This window comes from Ostrea edulis, chromosome 8 (genome assembly GCF_947568905.1).
Source record: "Ostrea edulis chromosome 8, xbOstEdul1.1, whole genome shotgun sequence".
Taxonomy (NCBI): domain Eukaryota; kingdom Metazoa; phylum Mollusca; class Bivalvia; order Ostreida; family Ostreidae; genus Ostrea; species Ostrea edulis.
Window position 1 is genome coordinate 21,572,114 of NC_079171.1, and position 26,446 is coordinate 21,598,559.

General features: G+C 39.8%; 4 protein-coding genes across 5 annotated transcripts in view; all 4 read left to right on the top strand.

Moving 5' to 3' along the window:
• The window catches only part of LOC125662946 (multiple epidermal growth factor-like domains protein 10), a 7,554-nt gene extending 3,183 nt beyond the window's left edge, over positions 1–4,371 (top strand). The window contains exons 3-6 of the mRNA XM_056147492.1: positions 62–325; positions 1,485–1,604; positions 2,602–2,991; positions 4,241–4,371. Coding sequence (XP_056003467.1) covers positions 62–325; positions 1,485–1,604; positions 2,602–2,991; positions 4,241–4,371 — 905 coding nt within the window. The remainder of the gene's footprint in view (positions 1–61; positions 326–1,484; positions 1,605–2,601; positions 2,992–4,240) is intronic.
• Positions 4,372–7,260: 2,889 nt separating this feature from the next.
• On the top strand, positions 7,261–11,184 carry LOC130049628 (uncharacterized). The gene is made up of 2 exons (XM_056147493.1): positions 7,261–10,324; positions 11,054–11,184. Exons 1-2 carry the CDS (start codon positions 7,261–7,263, stop codon positions 11,182–11,184), a joined length of 3,195 nt encoding a protein of 1,064 aa, XP_056003468.1.
• Positions 11,185–11,195: 11 nt separating this feature from the next.
• LOC130049629 (uncharacterized) lies at positions 11,196–14,915 on the top strand. Its single transcript, XM_056147494.1, has 2 exons — positions 11,196–12,006; positions 12,292–14,915. Exons 1-2 carry the CDS (start codon positions 11,196–11,198, stop codon positions 14,913–14,915), a joined length of 3,435 nt encoding a protein of 1,144 aa, XP_056003469.1.
• Positions 14,916–14,929: 14 nt separating this feature from the next.
• Positions 14,930–21,987, top strand: LOC130049460 (uncharacterized). 2 transcript variants are annotated; one of them, XM_056147149.1, is made up of 3 exons: positions 14,930–18,130; positions 19,261–19,366; positions 21,917–21,987. In XM_056147149.1, exon 1 carries the CDS (start codon positions 14,930–14,932, stop codon positions 17,207–17,209), a length of 2,280 nt encoding a protein of 759 aa, XP_056003124.1. In that variant the 3' UTR covers positions 17,210–18,130; positions 19,261–19,366; positions 21,917–21,987. The 2 variants fall into 2 exon arrangements, with proteins under 2 accessions (XP_056003124.1, XP_056003123.1); XM_056147148.1 differs by lacking the exon at positions 21,917–21,987 and having other exon boundaries at positions 19,261–19,383.
• The last annotated feature ends 4,459 nt before the right edge of the window (positions 21,988–26,446 follow it).

Genomic DNA, 26,446 nt, shown 5'->3' on the forward strand with positions numbered 1-26,446 from the left:
GCAAATAAATGTGTTCATATGTCAATATTTCTAGGAAAAATGTGCTTTTTATCTTATACAGCTGATTGGCCACCATACCGATTTCGCCAGTTCTACTTAGATGTATCAAACGCATCAGCGAGCTCAACTACAACCTTAACGTCAGAGAGAAAACGCTGTTACAAGGACAACACAACCGCCCCGGTCACGCCTCCACCCGTGATTGACATTCCTTGTAAAGAGACGGCGAAATACGTCATCGTGGAAACCACGTATGATGCCCCAGAAGATGATAAGTTTAACTATAATGGACCTATACTGGAGATTTGTGAGATAGAAGTATATGGTAATATGATCTATAACAAAAATATCAAAATAGGATTTTATAGTTAAAAATCTTACAATAGTATTCTTCGTCATAAGATAGTTCAGTCTTGTATTCTAACATATTTCAAGTTCAAGTCTACACCTTGCATTTCCAACAATTCTACTATTGCATCCAAACTGTAATTATAAACAAATTTGCAGTGCCTAGATATAGACCATCTTATACTTAATCCCCCTGTGTGTTCTTTTTGGTCCTCCGTCGCAATGCGGAAGGGGACCTAGAAATACCGGTGTTCGTCCGTCCGTCCCACTTGTATTAAACAGTATTTGAATATGAATAACATAATAAGGATTAGACAGAAGGCAACGCCTATCGTGGGGATCCGGGTTAGAATAGGTCCTCAATACCCCCTTTTTGTCGTAAGAGGCGACTAAATGCGGTCCTTCGGATGAGACAGCAAAAACCGAGGTCCCATGTCGCAGCAGGTGTTGCACGATAAAGATCCCTCCCCGTTCAAAGGACGTGAGCGCCAAACATAGACCTAAATTTTACAGCCTTTTACCGGCATTGGTGACGTCTCCATATGAGTGAAAGATTCTCGAGAGGAGCGTTAAATAATATTCAATCAATCAATCATTCTATAGTCTTGTGTATTGCGTTTATAATCAATAAAGGGCCTCCGTGGCCGAGTGGTTAGAGCATCTAACCCCTGGTCGGCGCGGATTCGAATCCCGATCGCGCCGATGAGTGAGAAAGTTTCCCAGTTTACTTTCGGAAGGTCGGCGGTCTCTTTCCATGTACATTATATCTGAGTTCTCTCCTCCACCAATTAAAAACTGGGTGCCACCAGATAACTGTGGAGTGTGGCGGAAAACAGCAAAACAAGCAAGCGAGATATACACTGTAATCAATAAATCGAGTATCACGTGTAGAGGTCATAGTAGATAAAGACAATTGATTTGTAAATATAAATATATGAATCAAGGAGAGTTTAAATTCCCATAACATATTGCATTCCTGCAATACTCGTAAGTAAAATACAACTTTTAGCATTCTTTTTACCCGTTCACCAGCATGCTATTTATCATTCATTGTTTATATTCAATGATTGCGCGAGTTTCATTTAAAGGCAATATGATGAATTATGGTTTTCTCAATTGTTCTTCCTGTTTTTAAGGTTGCAGTGTAGGCAGATATGGAGAATCCTGTTCTGAATGTCAAGGTTGTTCAACATGTGACATCATTAGTGGAGATTGTTGTAAGTATATGGAACAGCATCATTTTGTACTTGGACAATGTATGTGCATATGTGGATGCTAGATCTAGTAATAGAAAGAAGTCCATGGGCCACAATGCTAGTCTGAGTCACCTTGGGTCTGTTATTTGCTTTAGAAGATTTTAAAAAGCAATTAATTTTTTTTACCTTCTTTATACATGTACTCACAAAAATGTTGACCCCATATTATGACCCCACCCTAGCCCCATGTGGTCACGACTTAACCGAACTTGAATCCACACAAGATAGGATGCTTCACTGTCAATAATACTAACATGATCTTGTTCTGGATCAGAAGTTTTTCCACTATATTCATGTAAACTTTGATTGCCGATTTCAACTCCACACTATCCCCAGGTCCTTAATTTAAATGAAAAGAAGAAATTGAATCCACACAACTTGAGAATGCTTGCATATTGATTTGATATAATATTGTCCTACTACTAAAAGAGTTTTTTTTTTAAATATCCCCTTTATATCCTCATAAAAAACGTTGACCATAGAGGTCATGCATTCATCAGTTAATGGATACAAATGTGAACTCATTAAGCGGATGGATGCGATTTCAAGCACCAGGTCAGACTGTAGATTTCCGGAAAATGTTAAAAGTATTAATTAAGAACAATGAAACAAATGATTACAGTTCAAAGTAGCACGTATTGATAATAAAAGAATAAAAAATATTTGTGAGACACTTGCCTCAATTGTTACGGCACTGATGCGATTATCTATCCATTTAATATGTTTAGTTAACCTCCCTGCAGGTATTTAGGAAGCTGTACTCACAGACACATGTATTTTTCACACACATATTTTTTCCAATCACTAATAAGAACAGCAATTCTTTTTCCCGTTCACCAGCATATGGCAGAGATCTAACTTTTCAGCTTTTTGAATGGCATAATGTCAATTCTGTGTACGAAACGTAGTCATGTAAATAAAACATAAATTTGGTAATTCAGAATTCATTGCATAAATGATTGCAAACAGATTTTACATGTCATTAATATTTTGACAGATTGTAGTGATACCTGTGTAAATGCTGCATGCAATCCATCTAATGGATACTGCACCAAAGGCTGTAACACGGGGTACTGGGGAAACACGTGTAAGTCACAGTGTAACCAACACTGCATAGGAAACACGTGTGAACAAGGAAACGGAACTTGTACCACTGGTTGTGTAGACTTTTATTATGGATACACATGTGAACACCAGTGTGGCCCCCAGTGTAGTCCCCGGACTTGTGACAGGGTCACTGGAGCGTGTAGTGACTGTAATGCTGGGTATCACGGTCTATTCTGTAACAGAACATGCAGTCCTTACTGTAAGTCAGGTACATGTGATGCACACAACGGACACTGCACTGGGGGATGTAAAACAAACTGGGCAGGAGATCTCTGTGACAGTAAGTAAACAGATGAGCGTTTAAGTAAGCTTTGATGTTTGTCAAGAAACCGACCAACCAATTAGTACAAACCAATATCCCCCTTTTTTCAAAGGGGCATAAAATTATATGTTGATGTTTAAAATTGTGATTCCCAGGGCCCTACAAAATTTAGACTACAGGGACATCGGATTACTTAAGTATTAAACTAAGGAATCGCAAGTAGGTACTAGTGAATGTTTTCAACAAGAATGATGTGGATAAAAATGGCTGCCCAAAGAACATGCATTTAACACATTTTCCTTTCTTTTCTGTCCTTTTTTTATTACAAGGTTCACGACGGGTGCAACCAATTTACAGGGGACGTTTACTCTTCCTAGATACATGATTCCACTTCTGTTGTTTTCAGGGGCCCGTGTTTGCCCTACTCTCCATTATGTTTTTATATAGGATTTATGAGATTGATCACTGTTCGTTTTCTTCACTTGTTTACCTTTGGGTGATATGTCTCATTCCTCACACCACCTTGTTCCTAGGCGTTGCTTCTTACACGAAATATGCCCCCCCCCCTGTTCGATGGAATAGTTATGCATTCTTTACAAACCATTTTGTGTGTCATTATGTTCATTTTACTACAACATACCCGAAAGTTCGAAAATGCACACTAAATGTTGAATTATCAATAATCTTTACATTTTGTTTTAAGACAGGGTTGTGTGTACATAAATTATACAGCAAATTCGATTGGAGTAAAATATACTATATGTTGTGTCGCCGGATTTTTATTCGTTCCGGTTTCGGCATTTAGTGTACTTTTTTAGTCTGTTGTGTATTTCCGGTGAATTCCCACACTTTTCTCCGTGCATTATTTTCTGTTATTTGTGACCGATTCTTGGCAGTCCAAAGAGTAAGTTACATTTGCAAAGCATTCTTTAGTATTGTAATTACATGTCCATGAAGTCACGTTTATGTCCATTATGTAGTTTTTGCACAATTGTTGTCAACATAAATTCAAGGCTGCACATGGCAAGGGCATTGTGTAAAACGCGGTAGGAAATTTTATGTATGACGCCTTTATGCTGTGTTTACTTTCACCTCGTTTCAAATTCTTGCATATTTACTATCATTGGACCTAGGTATTATGTGTCGCTTCTAGAGAGCCCCTTTTTCTTTGATTATTAAAAATTGGCCTATTGTAAATCATGGATTGGATTTGCCACAATATTTTTGTAATATGCACTTTGTAAGACAATTTTATTTGTTTTTACAGTTTCTCACCCTTTGTTATACATCTATACGGAGGAGGCCAATAAACTATCAAACATCTTTGATCTGTTTGAGCACAGTGAGAAATCTGGATTGCTTCAAAAAGTTAGAAATCTGGACCGCTTCAAACGGTGAGAAACCACAGTATGGCACAGCCCAATGAAACAGAGACATTTGAAAACGAGTCAAAGAGAATAAGAAACTTAACAACTCCAGCGCAGGAGGAATATGAACAAAGAGTCTTCAGATTTACGAAGCAATTGTCTGACATAAAGCGAGACATCGATGAAGTCGGAACTTGTTTTGACAGTTCGAAAGACGATTTAAGCTCACTTTCATCAATCAAAGAATTTGTTAAGTCATGCGAGAAAGCATATATGGAACTTTCCAACAAATTTTTGGCGTATCTGAAAAGTGTACGATCTTATGAAAGTGAAAATGAGGAATCATCACATAGACTGATTAGAGAGACCACACTGTGTAATTAGACACTCTTCTCAACCCACCACCTGCATCTCAACATAGTCAGCGATCCAGATCCTCGGCGAAATCGAATGCAAGTTACGTGGAGAGGAAGGAGGCAGAACTCAAAGCTGCCATCATGAAGAAGAAATTCTTGGCGGAAGAAACACAAATATTACGCCAAAGAGCAGACCTCGAATCGCGACTAAAGGCCATCAAGGTTGAGGAGGAGATCCAAACAAAACGGGCGCAGGTCTACGCGTTAAAACAGCACTCGACCGTCATGACAGACTTTCACCTCCCATCAGAGGATCCAGTGTCGAGGACTCAGCATTATGTCGATAGTTTGTCGCAAAAACATGTGCCACGTTACGAATCATATCTTGATCAGCATCAACACGTAGGAAACCCTGCGTCAGAATCACCCATGCAGGTTCAACCTGCACGTCTTTCATTCAACGACACCCAACAGGGTGAGAACGCAGCACATATCTCAGGCTCCCTACCAGATCTGCCGGAATTTTCTTCGTTGAATCCTCGTGCTACAGCTTTCGAACCTATTCGTTTTGACGCTTCGCCTGTTGTTAACAATCACTCTGCTTCCGTTGAGGTTAACAACAACAAAACAAATGTACCTATGGTGGATATGTCTAAGTACTTCCTCAAAAAAGACCTTATTTTGTCACGCATCACAACGTACGATGACAATCCAAGTTTATACCTTAACTGAAAACTCACGTTTCAAAACGTGATACAAGATTTGAACGTGACCCCGTCTGAGGAACTAGACTTACTCGTCCGCTATCTTGGAAACAACTCTTCCAGGCAAGCAGCAACGATTCGAAAATGCAACGCTGATAGCCCCACCAACGCCCTAAGATTGGTTTGGGAAAGACTGGAGGAGCGATTTGGTGCACCCGAACTTGTTGAAAGCTCCCTTAGGCGTCGGATTGCGTCATTCACCAAGATCGGAGCTCAGGATGCAAGGAGGCTATATGATCTTGTGGACTTAGTGGAGGAAGTAGCAGCAGTAAAGCGCCAGCCACAGTACACGTCACTCTTTGCGTATTATGACTCTCCGACTGGAATCAACCCACTTGTCCTCAAACTTCCCACCACGTTACAAGATAGATGGACAGTGGAGGCTACGAAGTATAAAAAACGTGAAGCTATGGTGTATCCACCCTTTACATTCTTCGTCGGGTTTCTCAAGGAAATCGCCAGAATGAAAAATGATCCAAGTTTCGATTACAGCAGTAATAGTGAGGGACCGTCAGTGAACCACATACAGATTTCAAGGAAGTCAGCAGTAGTTGCTGTCAAGAAAACGGAAACTCTGATCCCCGCTAAACCTGATTCTAGTGAACATTGTGATTTGCCGAGGTGTCCTCTTCATCACACAAGGCATTCACTTAATGAATGCAACACGTTTCGTTCCAAGCCACTTGAGGAGCGGAAAAAATTCATCATGACACATGGGTTGTGTTTTAAGTGTTGTGGACCGACGAAGCACAGAGCAAAGGATTGTACAAACTCTATAAAGTGTTGTGTTTGTAGTGGACCACACCCTGGTGCTCTCCATGAAACTAATCGTCGCCAAGAGAAGGTTAAAGGTACAGTCGTGCACGAAGGGGAGGAACGAGAGAAAACATTTTCTTCAGCCTGTACACAAATCTGTGGAACAATTACAGGAACCAGCAAATCATGCGCGAAAATAGTTCCAGCCAAAGTTTACCTTGAGAACTCAAACCAGAAGCCAAGGACAGTTTATGCACTTATTGATGATCAGAGCAATCACACACTAGCATCTTCGTCCCTTTTTGATGCCTTCGACCAAAACACTCCTGATCATGAGTACACTCTCGTGTCGTGTTCTGGACCAATCAAAACTTCTGGCAGAAGAGGAACAGGGTTCATCATAGAGTCCTTGGACGGAAGATGTTCGTTTAAACTTCCAACTCTCATCGAGTGTGCAGAACTACCAAACAACCGTGAAGAAATTCCATCACCACATGTGGCCAAACACTTCACTCATCTTGCAGACATCGAGGAATGCATTCCCGAACTGTTGGACAATGTAGAAGTTGAGATCTTGATTGGAAGGGATCTTATCGATGCTCACGTTGTGCAAGATCAACGTGAAGGAACTCCTGGAATGCCTTACGCTCAAAAACTTCCCCTTGGATGGGTGATAATTGGTCCAGTGTGCCTTGGAGCTCTGCATATCCCCGACAAGATAACTGTCAACAAAACGTTTATCTTGGAAAATGGTCGGCCTTCTATGCTGCGACCTTGCGAAAATAAATTGGTGATTAAGGACAACATTTTCATGAAAACTGAACACGACGAAAAAGTTTCTCCTTCGATAGAAGACAAGGTATTCCTGGAGCTTATGGACAAAGGTTTCAGAAGAACTCTGACGGGCGCTGGGAAGCACCACTTCCATTTCGTACCGAAAGGCAGCGATTACCAAACAACAAGTCACAAGCAGTCAATCGGGCGCTCTCACTTGATCGTAGTCTGAAACATAACCCTATCAAGAAAGAGCATGTAACAGCATTTATGAACAAGATATTCGAGAAAGGACATGTGGAGGAAGCCCCACCTGTACCTGACACAAAAGAGCAGTGGTACCTGCCCATGTTTGGTGTATATCACCCACAGAAAAGAGACTCAATACGAATGGTGTTCGATTCCTCAGCGAAATTTAACAACATGTCACTTAATGAGATACTCCTTAAAGGCCCCGACATCACGAACAATCTTCAAGGAATTTTGTTACGCTTTCGTCGAGAAAGAGTTGCTGTGACTGGAGACGTGGAGCAGATGTTTCACAATTTTAAGGTGAAAACAGATCATCGAGACTACTTGAAGTTTCTCTGGCATCCAGAGAATGATCTAGATCTGCCACTTAAGGAGTACAGAATGACTGTGCATGTTTTCGGGAATAGACCCTCTCCATCAGTTGCTACTTATGGATTGCGTCGTTCTGCGGCTCACTCGGAGCCAGATGTGATTGATTTCGTATCTCGAGACCTCTATGTTGATGATGGCCTCCTAAGTTGTCCAAGTGAAGAATCAGCTGTCGACCTGATGAAAAGAACTCAGCTTGCCTTAAGAGAAGGGGGACAACTTAGACTTCACAAAATCTCTTCAAACTCAAAATCAGTGCTGTTGAAGTTTCCAGTAGATGACCTAGCCAAAGATCTGAAGGATTTGGATATTGGTAAAGAAGATCTACCTATTCAGAGAAGTCTTGGTCTGTCATGGGACATCAATTCTGATGCATTCGTCTTCAAGATATCTTCCGAACAGAAGCCCTTTACGCGCAGAGGAGTCTTATCAACTATCAATAGTTTATTTGACCCTCTTGGATTTGCATCTCCAGTGACTCTTCAAGGAAAGATGTTACTTCGGCAAATGTTATCAGCTTCACAAACCATTGCTTGGGACGATCCTCTTGATGATTCCCTCCACCAGAAATGGTCGGCATGGGTAAAATCCCTTCAACATTTGGAGAACGTCAGTATACCAAGAATGTGCTGTAAGCTCTCTGTTATCGAGTCATCATGCAAGGAAGTACACATCTTTACGGATGCCTCAAAAGACGCGATAGCAGCTGTGGCATTTCTGAAAGTATGGAAAGACAGTGAGAACTATGACGTAGGATTCCTCATGGGAAAAGCTAAAGTAGCCCCTACGCATGGCCACACAATTCCTCGCCTGGAATTGTGTGCTGCAGTACTTGGAACAGAAATTGCGGAGTTCATTAAAGAACAAATGGACCTAGAGGCAAAAAATTTCCGGTTCTACAGTGATAGTCAAGTCGCTCTTGGTTACATATCCAATGATGCCAGACGCTTTTATGTTTACGTTGCGAATAGAGTAAGCCGGATTCGAGCATTAAGTGAACCTAACCATTGGCAACATGTTGCGACAGATCAGAATCCTGCAGACTTGGGCACTCGAGCGTTCGATGCTCAAGGCCTCTCTCAAAGTATGTGGCTGCGAGGACCAGCATTCCTCAGGGAAGACAACCTCTCCACAAACACTGAGGGAGCGCGTCAAAACATTGACCCTATCTCAACAGAAGACAAGGAAGTCAGACCGAGAGTTGAAGTCAACAAGACCAGTGTCAAGAGTGACTCTTTGGACTTTATGTCTTCACTTCTTAAAAAATACTCACAGTGGGCTAAGTTAGTGCGTAGTGTAGCCATACTGAAACACATAGTCTCATCAGCGAGGAATCCATGCAAAAACTCGTCCAGAAGATGGCACTACTGTCCCGAGTCTTTGAACTTGAGTGCGTTGAAAGCAGCTGAGATTGCTTTATTGAGAATGGCTCAGGAAAATGAATTCTCCGATGAAATAGAATGTATCCGAAGAGGAAAACCTGTTCCCAAGAGTAGCAGAATCCTTACCTTGGCACCATTCCTTGATTCTAATGGTCTGCTACGTGTAGGTGGTAGGATTGCAGCAGCGCAGAAATTCGTTGGCCTTGATGTCCATCCAATAATTATACCCAAGAAGTCCCAAGTAGCTATTCTTTTGACGAGACATTTCCATGAAAATGTGCTCCATCAGGGATGTCGGATAACTGAAGGCAAGATACGGTCATCAGGATTTTGGATTATTGGAGCCAAGCGTCTCATAGCTTCAGAAATCCACCACTGCGTGACATGTCGCAAGCTCCGAGGATCATTCTGCGGTCAAAAGATGGCTGACCTTCCAGAAGATCGGTTGACTCCAGGTCCACCCTTTACATTTGTAGGCGTTGACACGTTTGGTCCCTGGAATGTCACTGCAAGGCGTACACGAGGAGGATTGGCTACAAGTAAGAGATGGGCCATTCTGTTTACATGTTTGGTGTCCAGGGGAATCCACATTGAACTAGTGGAAGAATTGAGCACTTCCTCTTTTATCAATGCGCTAAGACGTTTCCTTTCCATTAGAGGACCTGTCCGTCAGTTCAGATCTGACAGAGGAACCAATTTTGTTGGCGCTGTGAATGATTTACAGATGGTTCATCAGTATGTGGAGAAACCTTCAGTGCAGAAGTTTCTTCAGGACAAGGAATGCTCATGGCTTTTTAATCCTCCACACGCTTCCCACTTCGGCGGAGTATGGGAGCGTATGATCGGTGTGACCCGTAGAATTTTAGATGGTATGCTTCTGCGAACTGGGATGAAGAGTTTGACCCATGAAACCTTATCGACCTTTCTATCAGAAGTCTCCGCTGTTGTTAATTCAAGACCTCTTATTCCCTTATCGGAAGATCCCAGCGATCTGTCTATCCTGACACCAGCCATGTTACTCACTCACAAGACGGGACAACTACCGGAGTCAATACCCTCGTTTCATCCAAAGGAATTGTATAAGTCCCAGTGGCGTTATGTCCAAACACTTGCTGCAGAGTTTTGGTACAAATGGGAGCGCGATTACCTGTCTCTTCTCCAGCCTCGACGCAAATGGACATCTGAAGGACCCAGTTTAAAGGAGGGAGATGTCGTCCTTTTGAAAGATTCGGACATTCTGAGGAAGCAGTGGCCCTTAGCTTGCGTGTGCAAAACTTTCCCTTCTGCCGATGGCCTCGTGCGCGAAGTGGAAGTTTGTGTGGTGAAGGACAGTACTCGAACATTTTTTATGAGACCCATCCATAAACTTGTGCCCCTTGTGATATCTTGACATGTCTTGTCACAGTTATTGCAATATGAATATACGATTTCAAATCGCAGTTTGTTATTAGTATACATATGAATGTCTATGTATTTCTTGCGACATGGTATGTCATTGATTACGTTATTCATATGAGTTCTTGTAGTGATTTCCCTTAGAAATCAGAAGGGGAGTGTTGTGTCGCCGGATTTTTATTCGTTCCGGTTTCGGCATTTAGTGTACTTTTTTAGTCTGTTGTGTATTTCCGGTGAATTCCCACACTTTTCTCCGTGCATTATTTTCTGTTATTTGTGACCGATTCTTGGCAGTCCAAAGAGTAAGTTACATTTGCAAAGCATTCTTTAGTATTGTAATTACATGTCCATGAAGTCACGTTTATGTCCATTATGTAGTTTTTGCACAATTGTTGTCAACATAAATTCAAGGCTGCACATGGCAAGGGCATTGTGTAAAACGCGGTAGGAAATTTTATGTATGACGCCTTTATGCTGTGTTTACTTTCACCTCGTTTCAAATTCTTGCATATTTACTATCATTGGACCTAGGTATTATGTGTCGCTTCTAGAGAGCCCCTTTTTCTTTGATTATTAAAAATTGGCCTATTGTAAATCATGGATTGGATTTGCCACAATATTTTTGTAATATGCACTTTGTAAGACAATTTTATTTGTTTTTACAGTTTCTCACCCTTTGTTATACATCTATACGGAGGAGGCCAATAAACTATCAAACATCTTTGATCTGTTTGAGCACAGTGAGAAATCTGGATTGCTTCAAAAAGTTAGAAATCTGGACCGCTTCAAACGGTGAGAAACCACAGTATGGCACAGCCCAATGAAACAGAGACATTTGAAAACGAGTCAAAGAGAATAAGAAACTTAACAACTCCAGCGCAGGAGGAATATGAACAAAGAGTCTTCAGATTTACGAAGCAATTGTCTGACATAAAGCGAGACATCGATGAAGTCGGAACTTGTTTTGACAGTTCGAAAGACGATTTAAGCTCACTTTCATCAATCAAAGAATTTGTTAAGTCATGCGAGAAAGCATATATGGAACTTTCCAACAAATTTTTGGCGTATCTGAAAAGTGTACGATCTTATGAAAGTGAAAATGAGGAATCATCACATAGACTGATTAGAGAGACCACACTGTGTAAAATCAACTTGATGACGAGGAGATTAGACACTCTTCTCAACCCACCACCTGCATCTCAACATAGTCAGCGATCCAGATCCTCGGCGAAATCGAATGCAAGTTACGTGGAGAGGAAGGAGGCAGAACTCAAAGCTGCCATCATGAAGAAGAAATTCTTGGCGGAAGAAACACAAATATTACGCCAAAGAGCAGACCTCGAATCGCGACTAAAGGCCATCAAGGTTGAGGAGGAGATCCAAACAAAACGGGCGCAGGTCTACGCGTTAAAACAGCACTCGACCGTCATGACAGACTTTCACCTCCCATCAGAGGATCCAGTGTCGAGGACTCAGCATTATGTCGATAGTTTGTCGCAAAAACATGTGCCACGTTACGAATCATATCTTGATCAGCATCAACACGTAGGAAACCCTGCGTCAGAATCACCCATGCAGGTTCAACCTGCACGTCTTTCATTCAACGACACCCAACAGGGTGAGAACGCAGCACATATCTCAGGCTCCCTACCAGATCTGCCGGAATTTTCTTCGTTGAATCCTCGTGCTACAGCTTTCGAACCTATTCGTTTTGACGCTTCGCCTGTTGTTAACAATCACTCTGCTTCCGTTGAGGTTAACAACAACAAAACAAATGTACCTATGGTGGATATGTCTAAGTACTTCCTCAAAAAAGACCTTATTTTGTCACGCATCACAACGTACGATGACAATCCAAGTTTATACCTTAACTGAAAACTCACGTTTCAAAACGTGATACAAGATTTGAACGTGACCCCGTCTGAGGAACTAGACTTACTCGTCCGCTATCTTGGAAACAACTCTTCCAGGCAAGCAGCAACGATTCGAAAATGCAACGCTGATAGCCCCACCAACGCCCTAAGATTGGTTTGGGAAAGACTGGAGGAGCGATTTGGTGCACCCGAACTTGTTGAAAGCTCCCTTAGGCGTCGGATTGCGTCATTCACCAAGATCGGAGCTCAGGATGCAAGGAGGCTATATGATCTTGTGGACTTAGTGGAGGAAGTAGCAGCAGTAAAGCGCCAGCCACAGTACACGTCACTCTTTGCGTATTATGACTCTCCGACTGGAATCAACCCACTTGTCCTCAAACTTCCCACCACGTTACAAGATAGATGGACAGTGGAGGCTACGAAGTATAAAAAACGTGAAGCTATGGTGTATCCACCCTTTACATTCTTCGTCGGGTTTCTCAAGGAAATCGCCAGAATGAAAAATGATCCAAGTTTCGATTACAGCAGTAATAGTGAGGGGCCGTCAGTGAACCACATACAGATTTCAAGGAAGTCAGCAGTAGTTGCTGTCAAGAAAACGGAAACTCTGATCCCCGCTAAACCTGATTCTAGTGAACATTGTGACTTGCCGAGGTGTCCTCTTCATCACACAAGGCATTCACTTAATGAATGCAACACGTTTCGTTCCAAGCCACTTGAGGAGCGGAAAAAATTCATCATGACACATGGGTTGTGTTTTAAGTGTTGTGGACCGACGAAGCACAGAGCAAAGGATTGTACAAACTCTATAAAGTGTTGTGTTTGTAGTGGACCACACCCTGGTGCTCTCCATGAAACTAATCGTCGCCAAGAGAAGGTTAAAGGTACAGTCGTGCACGAAGGGGAGGAACGAGAGAAAACATTTTCTTCAGCCTGTACACAAATCTGTGGAACAATTACAGGAACCAGCAAATCATGCGCGAAAATAGTTCCAGCCAAAGTTTACCTTGAGAACTCAAACCAGAAGCCAAGGACAGTTTATGCACTTATTGATGATCAGAGCAATCACACACTAGCATCTTCGTCCCTTTTTGATGCCTTCGACCAAAACACTCCTGATCATGAGTACACTCTCGTGTCGTGTTCTGGACCAATCAAAACTTCTGGCAGAAGAGGAACAGGGTTCATCATAGAGTCCTTGGACGGAAGATGTTCGTTTAAACTTCCAACTCTCATCGAGTGTGCAGAACTACCAAACAACCGTGAAGAAATTCCATCACCACATGTGGCCAAACACTTCACTCATCTTGCAGACATCGAGGAATGCATTCCCGAACTGTTGGACAATGTAGAAGTTGAGATCTTGATTGGAAGGGATCTTATCGATGCTCACGTTGTGCAAGATCAACGTGAAGGAACTCCTGGAATGCCTTACGCTCAAAAACTTCCCCTTGGATGGGTGATAATTGGTCCAGTGTGCCTTGGAGCTCTGCATATCCCCGACAAGATAACTGTCAACAAAACGTTTATCTTGGAAAATGGTCGGCCTTCTATGCTGCGACCTTGCGAAAATAAATTGGTGATTAAGGACAACATTTTCATGAAAACTGAACACGACGAAAAAGTTTCTCCTTCGATAGAAGACAAGATATTCCTGGAGCTTATGGACAAAGGTTTCCAGAAGAACTCTGACGGGCGCTGGGAAGCACCACTTCCATTTCGTACCGAAAGGCAGCGATTACCAAACAACAAGTCACAAGCAGTCAATCGGGCGCTCTCACTTGATCGTAGTCTGAAACATAACCCTATCAAGAAAGAGCATGTAACAGCATTTATGAACAAGATATTCGAGAAAGGACATGTGGAGGAAGCCCCACCTGTACCTGACACAAAAGAGCAGTGGTACCTGCCCATGTTTGGTGTATATCACCCACAGAAAAGAGACTCAATACGAATGGTGTTCGATTCCTCAGCGAAATTTAACAACATGTCACTTAATGAGATACTCCTTAAAGGCCCCGACATCACGAACAATCTTCAAGGAATTTTGTTACGCTTTCGTCGAGAAAGAGTTGCTGTGACTGGAGACGTGGAGCAGATGTTTCACAATTTTAAGGTGAAAACAGATCATCGAGACTACTTGAAGTTTCTCTGGCATCCAGAGAATGATCTAGATCTGCCACTTAAGGAGTACAGAATGACTGTGCATGTTTTCGGGAATAGACCCTCTCCATCAGTTGCTACTTATGGATTGCGTCGTTCTGCGGCTCACTCGGAGCCAGATGTGATTGATTTCGTATCTCGAGACCTCTATGTTGATGATGGCCTCCTAAGTTGTCCAAGTGAAGAATCAGCTGTCGACCTGATGAAAAGAACTCAGCTTGCCTTAAGAGAAGGGGGACAACTTAGACTTCACAAAATCTCTTCAAACTCAAAATCAGTGCTGTTGAAGTTTCCAGTAGATGACCTAGCCAAAGATCTGAAGGATTTGGATATTGGTAAAGAAGATCTACCTATTCAGAGAAGTCATGGGACATCAATTCTGATGCATTCGTCTTCAAGATATCTTCCGAACAGAAGCCCTTTACGCGCAGAGGAGTCTTATCAACTATCAATAGTTTATTTGACCCTCTTGGATTTGCATCTCCAGTGACTCTTCAAGGAAAGATGTTACTTCGGCAAATGTTATCAGCTTCACAAACCATTGCTTGGGACGATCCTCTTGATGATTCCCTCCACCAGAAATGGTCGGCATGGGTAAAATCCCTTCAACATTTGGAGAACGTCAGTATACCAAGAATGTGCTGTAAGCTCTCTGTTATCGAGTCATCATGCAAGGAAGTACACATCTTTACGGATGCCTCAAAAGACGCGATAGCAGCTGTGGCATTTCTGAAAGTATGGAAAGACAGTGAGAACTATGACGTAGGATTCCTCATGGGAAAAGCTAAAGTAGCCCCTACGCATGGCCACACAATTCCTCGCCTGGAATTGTGTGCTGCAGTACTTGGAACAGAAATTGCGGAGTTCATTAAAGAACAAATGGACCTAGAGGCAAAAAATTTCCGGTTCTACAGTGATAGTCAAGTCGCTCTTGGTTACATATCCAATGATGCCAGACGCTTTTATGTTTACGTTGCGAATAGAGTAAGCCGGATTCGAGCATTCAGTGAACCTAACCATTGGCAACATGTTGCGACAGATCAGAATCCTGCAGACTTGGGCACTCGAGCGTTCGATGCTCAAGGCCTCTCTCAAAGTATGTGGCTGCGAGGACCAGCATTCCTCAGGGAAGACAACCTCTCCACAAACACTGAGGGAGCGCGTCAAAACATTGACCCTATCTCAACAGAAGACAAGGAAGTCAGACCGAGAGTTGTAGTCAACAAGACCAGTGTCAAGAGTGACTCTTTGGACTTTATGTCTTCACTTCTTAAAAAATACTCACAGTGGGCTAAGTTAGTGCGTAGTGTAGCCATACTGAAACACATAGTCTCATCAGCGAGGAATCCATGCAAAAACTCGTCCAGAAGATGGCACTACTGTCCCGAGTCTTTGAACTTGAGTGCGCTGAAAGCAGCTGATATTGCTTTATTGAGAATGGCTCAGGAAAATGAATTCTCCGATGAAATAGAATGTATCCGAAGAGGAAAACCTGTTCCCAAGAGTAGCAGAATCCTTACCTTGGCACCATTCCTTGATTCTAATGGTCTGCTACGTGTAGGTGGTAGGATTGCAGCAGCGCAGAAATTCGTTGGCCTTGATGTCCATCCAATAATTATACCCAAGAAGTCCCAAGTAGCTATTCTTTTGACGAGACATTTCCATGAAAATGTGCTCCATCAGGGATGTCGGATAACTGAAGGCAAGATACGGTCATCAGGATTTTGGATTATTGGAGCCAAGCGTCTCATAGCTTCAGAAAGCCACCACTGCGTGACATGTCGCAAGCTCCGAGGATCATTCTGCGGTCAAAAGATGGCTGACCTTCCAGAAGATCGGTTGACTCCAGGTCCACCCTTTACATTTGTAGGCGTTGACACGTTTGGTCCCTGGAATGTCACTGCAAGGCGTACACGAGGAGGATTGGCTACAAGTAAGAGATGGGCCATTCTGTTTACATGTTTGGTGTCCAGGGGAATCCACATTGAACTAGTGGAAGAATTGAGCACTTCCTCTTTTATCAATGCGCTAAGACGTTTCCTTTCCATTAGAGGACCTGTCCGTCAGTTCAGATCTGACAGAGGAACCAATTTTGTTGGCGCTGTGAATGATTTACAGATGGTTCATCAGTATGTGGAGAAACCTTCAGTGCAGAAGTTTCTTCAGGACAAGGAATGCTCATGGCTTTTTAATCCTCCACACGCTTCCCACTTCGTCGGAGTATGGGAGCGTATGATCGGTGTGACCCGTAGAATTTTAGATGGTATGCTTCTGCGAACTGGGATGAAGAGTTTGACCCATGAAACCTTATCGACCTTTCTATCAGAAGTCTCCGCTGTTGTTAATTCAAGACCTCTTATTCCCTTATCGGAAGATCCCAGCGATCTGTCTATCCTGACACCAGCCATGTTACTCAATCACAAGATGGGACAACTACCGGAGTCAATACCCTCGTTTCATCCAAAGGAATTGTATAAGTCCCAGTGGCGTTATGTCCAAACACTTGCTGCAGAGTTTTGGCACAAATGGGAGCGCGATTACCTGTCTCTTCTCCAGCCTCGACGCAAATGGACATCTGAAGGACCCAGTTTAAAGGAGGGAGATGTCGTCCTTTTGAAAGATTCGGACATTCTGAGGAAGCAGTGGCCCTTAGCTCGCGTGTGCAAAACTTTCCCTTCTGCCGATGGCCTCGTGCGCGAAGTGGAAGTTTGTGTGGTGAAGGACAGTACTCGAACATTTTTTGTGAGACCCATCCATAAACTTGTGCCCCTTGTGATATCTTGACATGTCTTGTCACAGTTATTGCAATATGAATATACGATTTCAAATCGCAGTTTCTTATTAGTATACATATGAATGTCTATGTATTTCTTGCGACATGGTATGTCATTGATTACGTTATTCATATGAGTTCTTGTAGTGATTTCCCTTAGAAATCAGAAGGGGAGTGTTGTGTCGCCGGATTTTTATTCGTTCCGGTTTCGGCATTTAGTGTACTTTTTTAGTCTGTTGTGTATTTCCGGTGAATTCCCACACTTTTCTCCGTGCATTATTTTCTGTTATTTGTGACCGATTCTTGGCAGTCCAAAGAGTAAGTTACATTTGCAAAGCATTCTTTAGTATTGTAATTACATGTCCATGAAGTCACGTTTATGTCCATTATGTAGTTTTTGCACAATTGTTGTCAACATAAATTCAAGGCTGCACATGGCAAGGGCATTGTGTAAAACGCGGTAGGAATTTTTTATGTATGACGCCTTTATGCTGTGTTTACTTTCACCCCGTTTCAAATTCTTGCATATTTACTACCATTGGACCTAGGTATTATGTGTCGCTTCTAGAGAGCCCCTTTTTCTTTGATTATTAAAAATTGGCCTATTGTAAATCATGGATTGGATTTGCCACAATATTTTTGTAATTTGCACTTTGTAAGACAATTTTATTTGTTTTTACAGTTTCTCACCCTTTGTTATACATCTATACGGAGGAGGCCAATAAACTATCAAACATCTTTGATCTGTTTGAGCACACTATAATTGTCAAATCAATCCCATTATTTTGTTTAAGAATGTGATCCAAAATTCTACGGCCCGTCCTGTGAGGAGGAGTGTAGTCCTCATTGTTATAACGGGACGTGTTACGTAAACAATGGGTCCTGTATTGACGGGTGTACTAGAGAATATACGGGCGACAACTGTATACAAGGTAAGAACAATACATAAACGTTTCTAATACATACTAAAATATTTAATTAATGCTTCTCAAAACTTTTCTCTCTATGCTTTATACATTCTTCTTTCTATTTTATCCAGGATGAATTTGTACTCGTCAATTATGGTGCATTTTAGTGAATATATGTACTCTTTATGACATTGTAAATTCCCTACCGATTAATTAACTCAACCGTCTGCTTGTCTTTTTCTTACCTATCTGTTAGGCTTCGGTATTATATATATATTTATATTATATATATATATATATATATATATATATATATAAAGCACTGAAGAACCAACAACATTCAGTATCCAAAACTGTCGGATCTATATTAAATAGATAAAATGGTCAGGGAAAATAATTATATAAAGCACTAGAATGACCAACGACATGAACAATTGGAATTGTCAAATTTTCGGGAGAACATGTCCCTTCGTCAGGACGTGAAAGGATTACATTATGGAGAAAACACAAATATAATTAACAATAAGCACTAAAGCTACACTACAAAACTACCTAAACACTTTTAGTTCTTCCATTAATTAATTTCACACTTTACCGACTGATACCACGTTGACCAGACACCCTGATTGTTATTCTGTTTTGAGTAAATAACAAAGCCTGCAACATGTAATCCGCTGGAAAAGTGTTTAGCTAGTTTTGTAGTGTAGCTTTAGTGCTTATTGTTAATTATATTTGTGTTTTCTCCATAATGTAATCCTTTCACGTCCTGACGAAGGGACAGGTTGTCCCGAAAATTTGACAATTCCAATTGTTCATGCCGTTGGTCATTCTAGTGCTTTATATATATATATATATTTCAATCATATTTTGAATATATACACTGTATGCAGAACTTATAGTTTACAATTGGAGATAATCTCCATACCATTTTTCATATCGCATGCTACATTGTGATTCTGAGTGCCACCAGCCCCCAGGATCATAAAACATCTTACGTCTAAGTCAAATCTGAATATTGCAAAGAAATGATTGAGAAGTCAAAATCATTCCAAAATGAATTTTATTTTTTTTTTACATTTCCTTTTATTCCGATTTGAAATATCCCAGAATGTCACGAATACAAATTTGAAATAACAAATTGATTTAAATTTCAGATTTGTATGAAACTTCACCAGAAGACCATGATATAGCCATTGGTGCCGGAGTAGGAGCAAGCATCTATGTTATGATTATCGTAGTTATTGGAGTTGTTATACTTGGGTATGCATTTTGAATAAACAAACATTCTGAGGGTCTTGTAAAAACAATACATGTTCCCTACAGGCACCGGCATTAACTGACAGAAATGATTGACAGAATGTACATTTAATTAAGTTGTTTGACTTTGAACTGTAGCTTGTTTACCAATATCGACTTAATTTGATGTTTCATTGGTCATACATTTGTCACATTACTATTCATTTTCCCATCTCCAGGATATCACCATTATGTCTCTAGTCTCTACTGGCTATTTGAGAAGTAGACGATAGAGATCTACTAAAGATTTCCGAACTACACACGAAGAAATTAGGGTCACTCTTGTAGCTCTCCACCCGGCCTAACGAACGCAGCCATAGGCTGTAGTTTTTATCAAGAATGAGATTGTCTTATTCAGAAGTATATTTTAAATTGAATTCATCAACATGTACCGTTTGCCTAGTTGCGATGCAGTTCAAAAAGCATCAAATCAGGATCATCGTTTTTGCAAACAAAAATATGTGGGGGAAATAATCATGCAATCGGAACACAAGACATGACAGCGATATAACATGGATATTTGCATTTTAATTACTTACAAAGAACTTTGTATTACTACTTAATACTATCAACTGTTCAAAGACCAATTTCGAATAGGTCTACCTGCGATTTTGATTGCGGGAAAGCGATAAATTAGATACTGCTGACTGATCCGAATTCGCTCACCCTCACCTACTGCAGAGAAAATACTCGCGCAATGAACAGATTTCATATACATTTTCATTGATATGTTCATTTTGCGAACTTGAAATTTTGAATAAATGAACTGACTATTTACATAATCAGCGAAAACGTTTTGTAAACTGCCTGTTTTCAGATGTACTACGTTTACAGCCTCTCCATCGGAACACGATCCCAATCCCAATGAATATAAAACCGTAACAATATAAAAATTTCTTTCTTTCATATCTGTCCATCAAATGTTACGAAATTCAAACTAGAACTGTAGTTTGCCGGGCTGTAGCTATACTGTAAGTTTTAAATGAATCCTTGCAAGAATAACGGAAAAGTCTGGAAAACCAAGATAGACTGACAGTCAGACAGACAGACAGATGGAGAAGAAAGCTATAGTCCCTTTAATTTTCAAAACCGGTAAGGGACTTTCAAGGTTTCACACACTTTCTTCTATATAACGTGAGTTCACTTGTTTTCTTTACTGTCAATCAAATACAATATGCCTGCAAACAATAAGAATTGAAGTACTTGGAACATTATCAGATAGGCGACTTTCTATATCCCCATGACTACAGTCAATAGGGATATTCTTTTTGTTCTTTTTCTTTGCGCGAAACATTAACTATACTGATAACTTTTAAATGAGGAAAGATATGACCCATTTTCCATACATATATTACTTGTGACAAAACCTTTCTTGTAGTACCAAAGGTTTTGACTTTGTGAGCTTGACCTACCTTAATGAAAAAATAACCTTCGCAATATCTTCTGAAATATTCAATGGACGGCTTTCACATTTTATATATGGATTTCTTATGACAGGACGTTTGATTTGATACCATACGTTTTCTTGTCGCGATATTGACCTTGGAGTTTGGTCAAAAATTCAAGACTTTAATATAAACATAAGATCTGAACAAGAGGTACTGTGAGCAATGCTCACTAAGAATACCCCCCCCCCTTACCCCCAATCTCCCAAAGGGTGTTGTTAATAGGTATAAATTACCTCTTTCCTGAGCGTAAAAATATGGTATGCCTTTGTAGAAAAAATGGAAGATATAATCCGAACACAAATCCATGGCATAAACCTATAATTTTGACCTTGAGATCAAAGGTCAAGGTCAAAAAGAGGTCATAAATGTACATGACACATAGTCTCATGGTGATACACCCATGCCTTATGGTATGACTATGTCAAAACCCTATAATCAATTTTGACCTTGAGGTCAAAGTTCAAGGTCATATAGAGGTCATGCAAGTTCCCGACACATCGCCTCATGGTGATACACTCATGTGTCAAATATGGCATGCTTATGTCAAAGAACAAAGAAGTCATGGCCCTGACACGAATCCATTGTAAAACCTTTAATTTTGACCTTGAGGTCAAGATTCAAGGCCATAAAGAGGTCATGAAGGTACTTGACACATCGTCTCATGGTGATCCACCTGTGTGCCAAATATGGTATGCCTAAGTCAAAGAACAAAGAAGTTATGACCGGAACACGAATCTGCACAGACAGACAGACGGACAGACAGACAGGGTGATTCCTATATACCCCCCTGAACTTCGTTCGGGGAGTATAATGATGAGTAATAGGGCTCTCATATTTCATATGTGCATTCCTTGTGACAAGACCCATCTATTAGTATATGTACCAAAGCATTGACCTTGTTTATTGTTTCTAAGATGCCGATTCACAAACGCCTTTTTTCAAACCATTGATTGTTGTACAAGATGTTATTCCCGCGCTTTTGCGTAAAGGGAGAATTATCATGCCCTTACAAAAGAGACTTCTGTACGCCTGGGTGTATACTATATTCTAAACTTATGCATTCAAGACTGAGAAGAAAGAGAGATGGTATTTCCGAAGCAAGACAAGATGAAACAAAAGAAAGCAGAATTACGTATGGTAAGATTTCACTTTGAATAGTCGGACCTATTGACCAAAATGATGTATCATCATCAACATGAGAGACAATCACTAATCGGGATATGTAGAAATAACTCCTATGTCGAGACACATGAAATACCCACAATATAGAGACAAACTCTGAAAGATATAATACTTTTTCAATTCCGATTGTGTGTGTGATGGATTAGGTTTTTGAAATACAGCTGATCCGATACAGAAGAGCTTGTAAAATTTAGATAGGCTATTGATAAACAAGTTGATATTACAGGAGTTTCAACAGTCTCCCTTTATGTCAGCATTTTGCAAATTGTATGGTCGCTATAGTTATCTTATTTGAAAATACAACCTGTCGTTAAGTCGAATGTTGTCTGACATTTTTTCATAACAATTGTTAGACCGTTCTTCACGTACTCGTTTTGACTAAGGATTATGCTGTTAACCTGAGCAAGAGAAGAGGCTTACGGTGGGTGTAACCGGTCAAAAGGGTTCTTATTCATTCTCGGCACTTGATCCACCTCTGGTGTGTTCAGCAGTCCGTTTTTGTCCTACTTTTAATTTTGTATTCTTTATGGGATTGATGAGATCGATCACCCTCCATTATTTTCATGTTTTCACAAAGGTGTAGTGGGGCTGAATTTAGTCTGACGCGTTTCATATAAATGTTTAGACCATATTTTCTATACTGATCTTGACCACGGATGAACAAGAGAGAGGGTTTACGAAGGATGTGACTGATCAAGAGAGTCTGCTTACTCCTCCAGGGCATCTGATACCATAAATGTTCTTCCCAGAGGTCTACATTTGTTTGGTTGTCTATCATGTATTTGTTTTGGTTTGGATTCATGAGATTGATCATATACGTTTTCTTCCCCATTTTCATTTACATGATCATTGACAATTTCGTCTCGAAATAGCATTTCCAGAGGAAAACGTTTACAGTTTGGTTTCATAACCCCTTTGTACTTTGCATTAGGGTGTCACGGGGAACCAAAAAGCTCAAAATCACAGTACGTCACCAATCAATACGAACTATTAGTGTCATCACCTAACATATTACACATTGACAAATTCATTTGATTAACAAGTACCAGCAAGATATATTGTTTGAAATTAGTTGTTAGTATTAACTAAGAACAAATTTGTGGTTTACAAACTACCGCAAAAGATTTTTATATTTTTAAAGTATCACTATTTTAAGTATTATATCATATAGATGAAAATCTGAAGATAACAAACAATGATCAAATTCATAAGTACTATAAGGAATACAAAATAGAGAGTTGGAAAAACACGGACCCCTGGATACACCAGATGTGGGATCGGGTGCCAAGGTGGAGAATCAGTGTGTCAAGAACGGCATAACAATTGGTATGAAACACATCAGCCAGCATTTCAGCCAATGCAGGTTGTATTAGCAAACTAGATCGTTATTATAGCGACCATATAATTTAAAAAATGCTTACTTTCAAATAGACTGTTGAACCCCTGTAACATCAACATAGTCAGTAGTCTGCCTCCATTTAAAAACCGATCATACGCAAAACAAGCTCTTGCATATGGAATCAATTCAGATATATAAACACCATATGCAGATGATAATTGAAAATTGCTACATGATTATGGGAAGATGACGATGCAAAAGCTGAAAATATTCCGTTTGTCATACAGTTGAGTTGTTAAAAGTACATACCAATTGCTAGCCCGTTCTTTATACACTGAGTTTGACTACGAATTTTTCCGTTTACCTGATCAAGATACAGGGCTAACAGTGGGTGTGACCAGTCGACAGGGATGCTTACTTCTCCTAAGCACCTAATCTTACCTCTGGCGTATCCAGAGGTCAAAGTTTGCCCAACTCTAAATTTTGTATTCCTTATAGGAAGTATGGGATTTGTCGCTGATCGTTCTCTTTACCTGTTCATGCATCTTTTGTAGAGGAAAACGAAGCTGAATTCAGGAATGAAAATCGTCAAGGTCATTCACTTTCAGTTCAAGACCATTCACTTACGGATGCACATTTGTACTTAAACTCAAGAACAAACGTGGAGACAGAGGAAATTCGATTACATTATATCGTAGACAATGAGAATGGAGAAGAATTATACCAGAATGACTTGTCAAGGAGCTACGTTAATGTAAAATACGTTGCCTCGGTAACAAAAACCAACACTGATGCATCAGACGAAAAAAGAAATATGTACATGGGAATCAATGAAAGCCAACGAAACGAATCTCCTTATGATGAACTCCATGTCCAGAATTGATTTTATTTTTTGCTACTGGTACTTTCTTTTTTATCAATTTACCAACCCCCCTGTGTCAGATTTTCGTTTTGTTTTTAAATTGTAATATTTATGTGATTCATATGTATATATCTCAACACATGTACAAATAAGCGTAGCAAAGATCATGTAGGAATACAGACAATGTTTGCGAAAGAAAGAGTTATGGAAAGAAAAAGTCTCAACTGTTCCATAAAGCACCAGCTTTCTCGTTATAGCCGTTTTTTGTGTTTCATAAAAGAGTTTTAAGTAGGATACTGCAAAACGAATGCTCAAAGATTTCACAGTACAGCTTGCTGTATTTATATAGTATTTCAACCAAAGGATAAAGGTATCGTATAAGTAGAAATTTTAGCGAGGATTTCATTTTAGCATTATTAGCGATAGTGTTGAGATCGTTAAAATGAATATCGCTAATATTTATTCCATATCGGAGGTAATAGCTATCTTTCTTGGAACTATAAAGTTGTTAAATTAGCTTTCGTTAAATATATATACCCATAATTCATGGACAATTCGCTAAATCTGTGTCACGCTAAGAATACCACTTATACGGTTTTTTATATACACATATATATTCATTCTGAATACCCACGATAAAACATTTTTTTATAAAACTGTTTTACCTTCTAATAAAAGTTCAAACTCATCTAAGAATGATTGAACATAATCACATTTCCACAGAATATATGTTTTGTTTTTCTCCTCCTATCTGTGACAGAAAGCACATATCTTAAGAGTTTACCTTTTTAATTTTGATTAGAAATGAATTAATTGCTATACTTTTGCAAATTATTTAACAATTTGTAAGTTTGTAGTTTTTGTTTGTTTTAAAGGTAGATATATATAGTTTGTAATATCGTTCCATTCTCTGCTATCTATATATAAAAGTTCATTACATCGTATTGCACCTGTTGTCACTGAAGATTTTTTTGTTTAAAATATCGTATAAGAAGTTTTGACTTTTTTTCACATTCCAATACATTGTAAATGTTTTCTCTAATAAATGGATTTGGTAAACTTTTAAAGTTACTGTCTGTACAAGTCTGTATAGCATCAATGTGGATCTGATCTGAAGCACTTGTTGTAATTAAGGTAGCTCACTACACTAAAGCTTATACTTTGTATGACGCCACGTCACTAGATGGCGATTTAAATGTTTTGTGAAATTATTTCTATTGATAGATTTGTTTGTCTATCATCGTAGCTCAGTTTTTTGTTCATATGTGTTGAAATAATTTTTTTGAAAATCATGTTTTTATCCAAATTTGTATATTTTTTGCCTTTTGGACATATATATTTATTGTATATCATCATATCTTTTATAATTAAATCAATTTGTACTGATTTGAGAAACTATTTCTGGGTGTAGTGATCCACCTTAAAAGGATCCCAAATTTGTAGAACCTCGGTCTTTGAATTGATGACAGACCTTCATCTCTATTATGAATTCTCTCGAAAAGGGTGCCAGACATTAGGCTAAATATGAAAAAGAAGAGCTTGATACCTTGTCAGACTGAATCAAATGTATAAGAGGAAAATTAAAATCTCGCATTGAACACATTAAACCGAAAATGCGTACCATCTATCCTTCTGTGTTTGGTAAACCATTAGTGATAAAAGAATTAGGTAGGTTACATGAGGAATATGCTTTGGTTCCAGCTGACAAAGATTATACCAATGTCGTCTTTGTTTGTAAGGCTCAATATTAAAATAAGTTGTAATTATTCCACTGTTGGCAATCGTAAAGATGTACGTATACTCTAACTGCCCTTTCAAGGAATTAAATTCTTCAAAACACATTTGATATCCCCGTCAATGATGAATATGAGTTATCGTGCCTATACTAGATTCCTAAACTTCACTAAAACCCTTACAAATAAAATTTTATGTCACAGAAAATGTTTTATATGCAAGCTTTTACACTGTAATTCAATGATAATTTATAAATTCCAATTTAATTATTTGTTGTATTATGATCGGGTTCAACTCAGATCGGGATCGAATTCCAAATAATGAACATCCGGTGAAGCACGAGGTTTTGCTAAATTTAAACTTGCTTCAAGTTCCTTAATTATACAACATTGTTTTGAAAAAAAAACCCAGCTGAGATTCCACTTAAGGTAAACTAATGTGAACATTTCGTTAATTAATTGAATAGTCCAGCAGATGGC

Excerpts from the sequence above, each read along its gene's own strand:
- LOC130049628 (XM_056147493.1), top strand. The coding sequence starts at position 7,261 with ATGAACAAGATATTCGAGAAAGGACATGTGGAGGAAGCCCCACCTGTA. Across the intron at positions 10,325-11,053 it reads AGTTTGTGTGGTGAAGGACA|TTTCTCACCCTTTGTTATAC; the intron begins GTACTCGAACAT and ends TTGTTTTTACAG.
- LOC130049629 (XM_056147494.1), top strand. The coding sequence starts at position 11,196 with ATGGCACAGCCCAATGAAACAGAGACATTTGAAAACGAGTCAAAGAGA. Across the intron at positions 12,007-12,291 it reads ATTCAACGACACCCAACAGG|ATTTGAACGTGACCCCGTCT; the intron begins GTGAGAACGCAG and ends ACGTGATACAAG.
- LOC130049460 (XM_056147149.1), top strand. The coding sequence starts at position 14,930 with ATGTTACTTCGGCAAATGTTATCAGCTTCACAAACCATTGCTTGGGAC.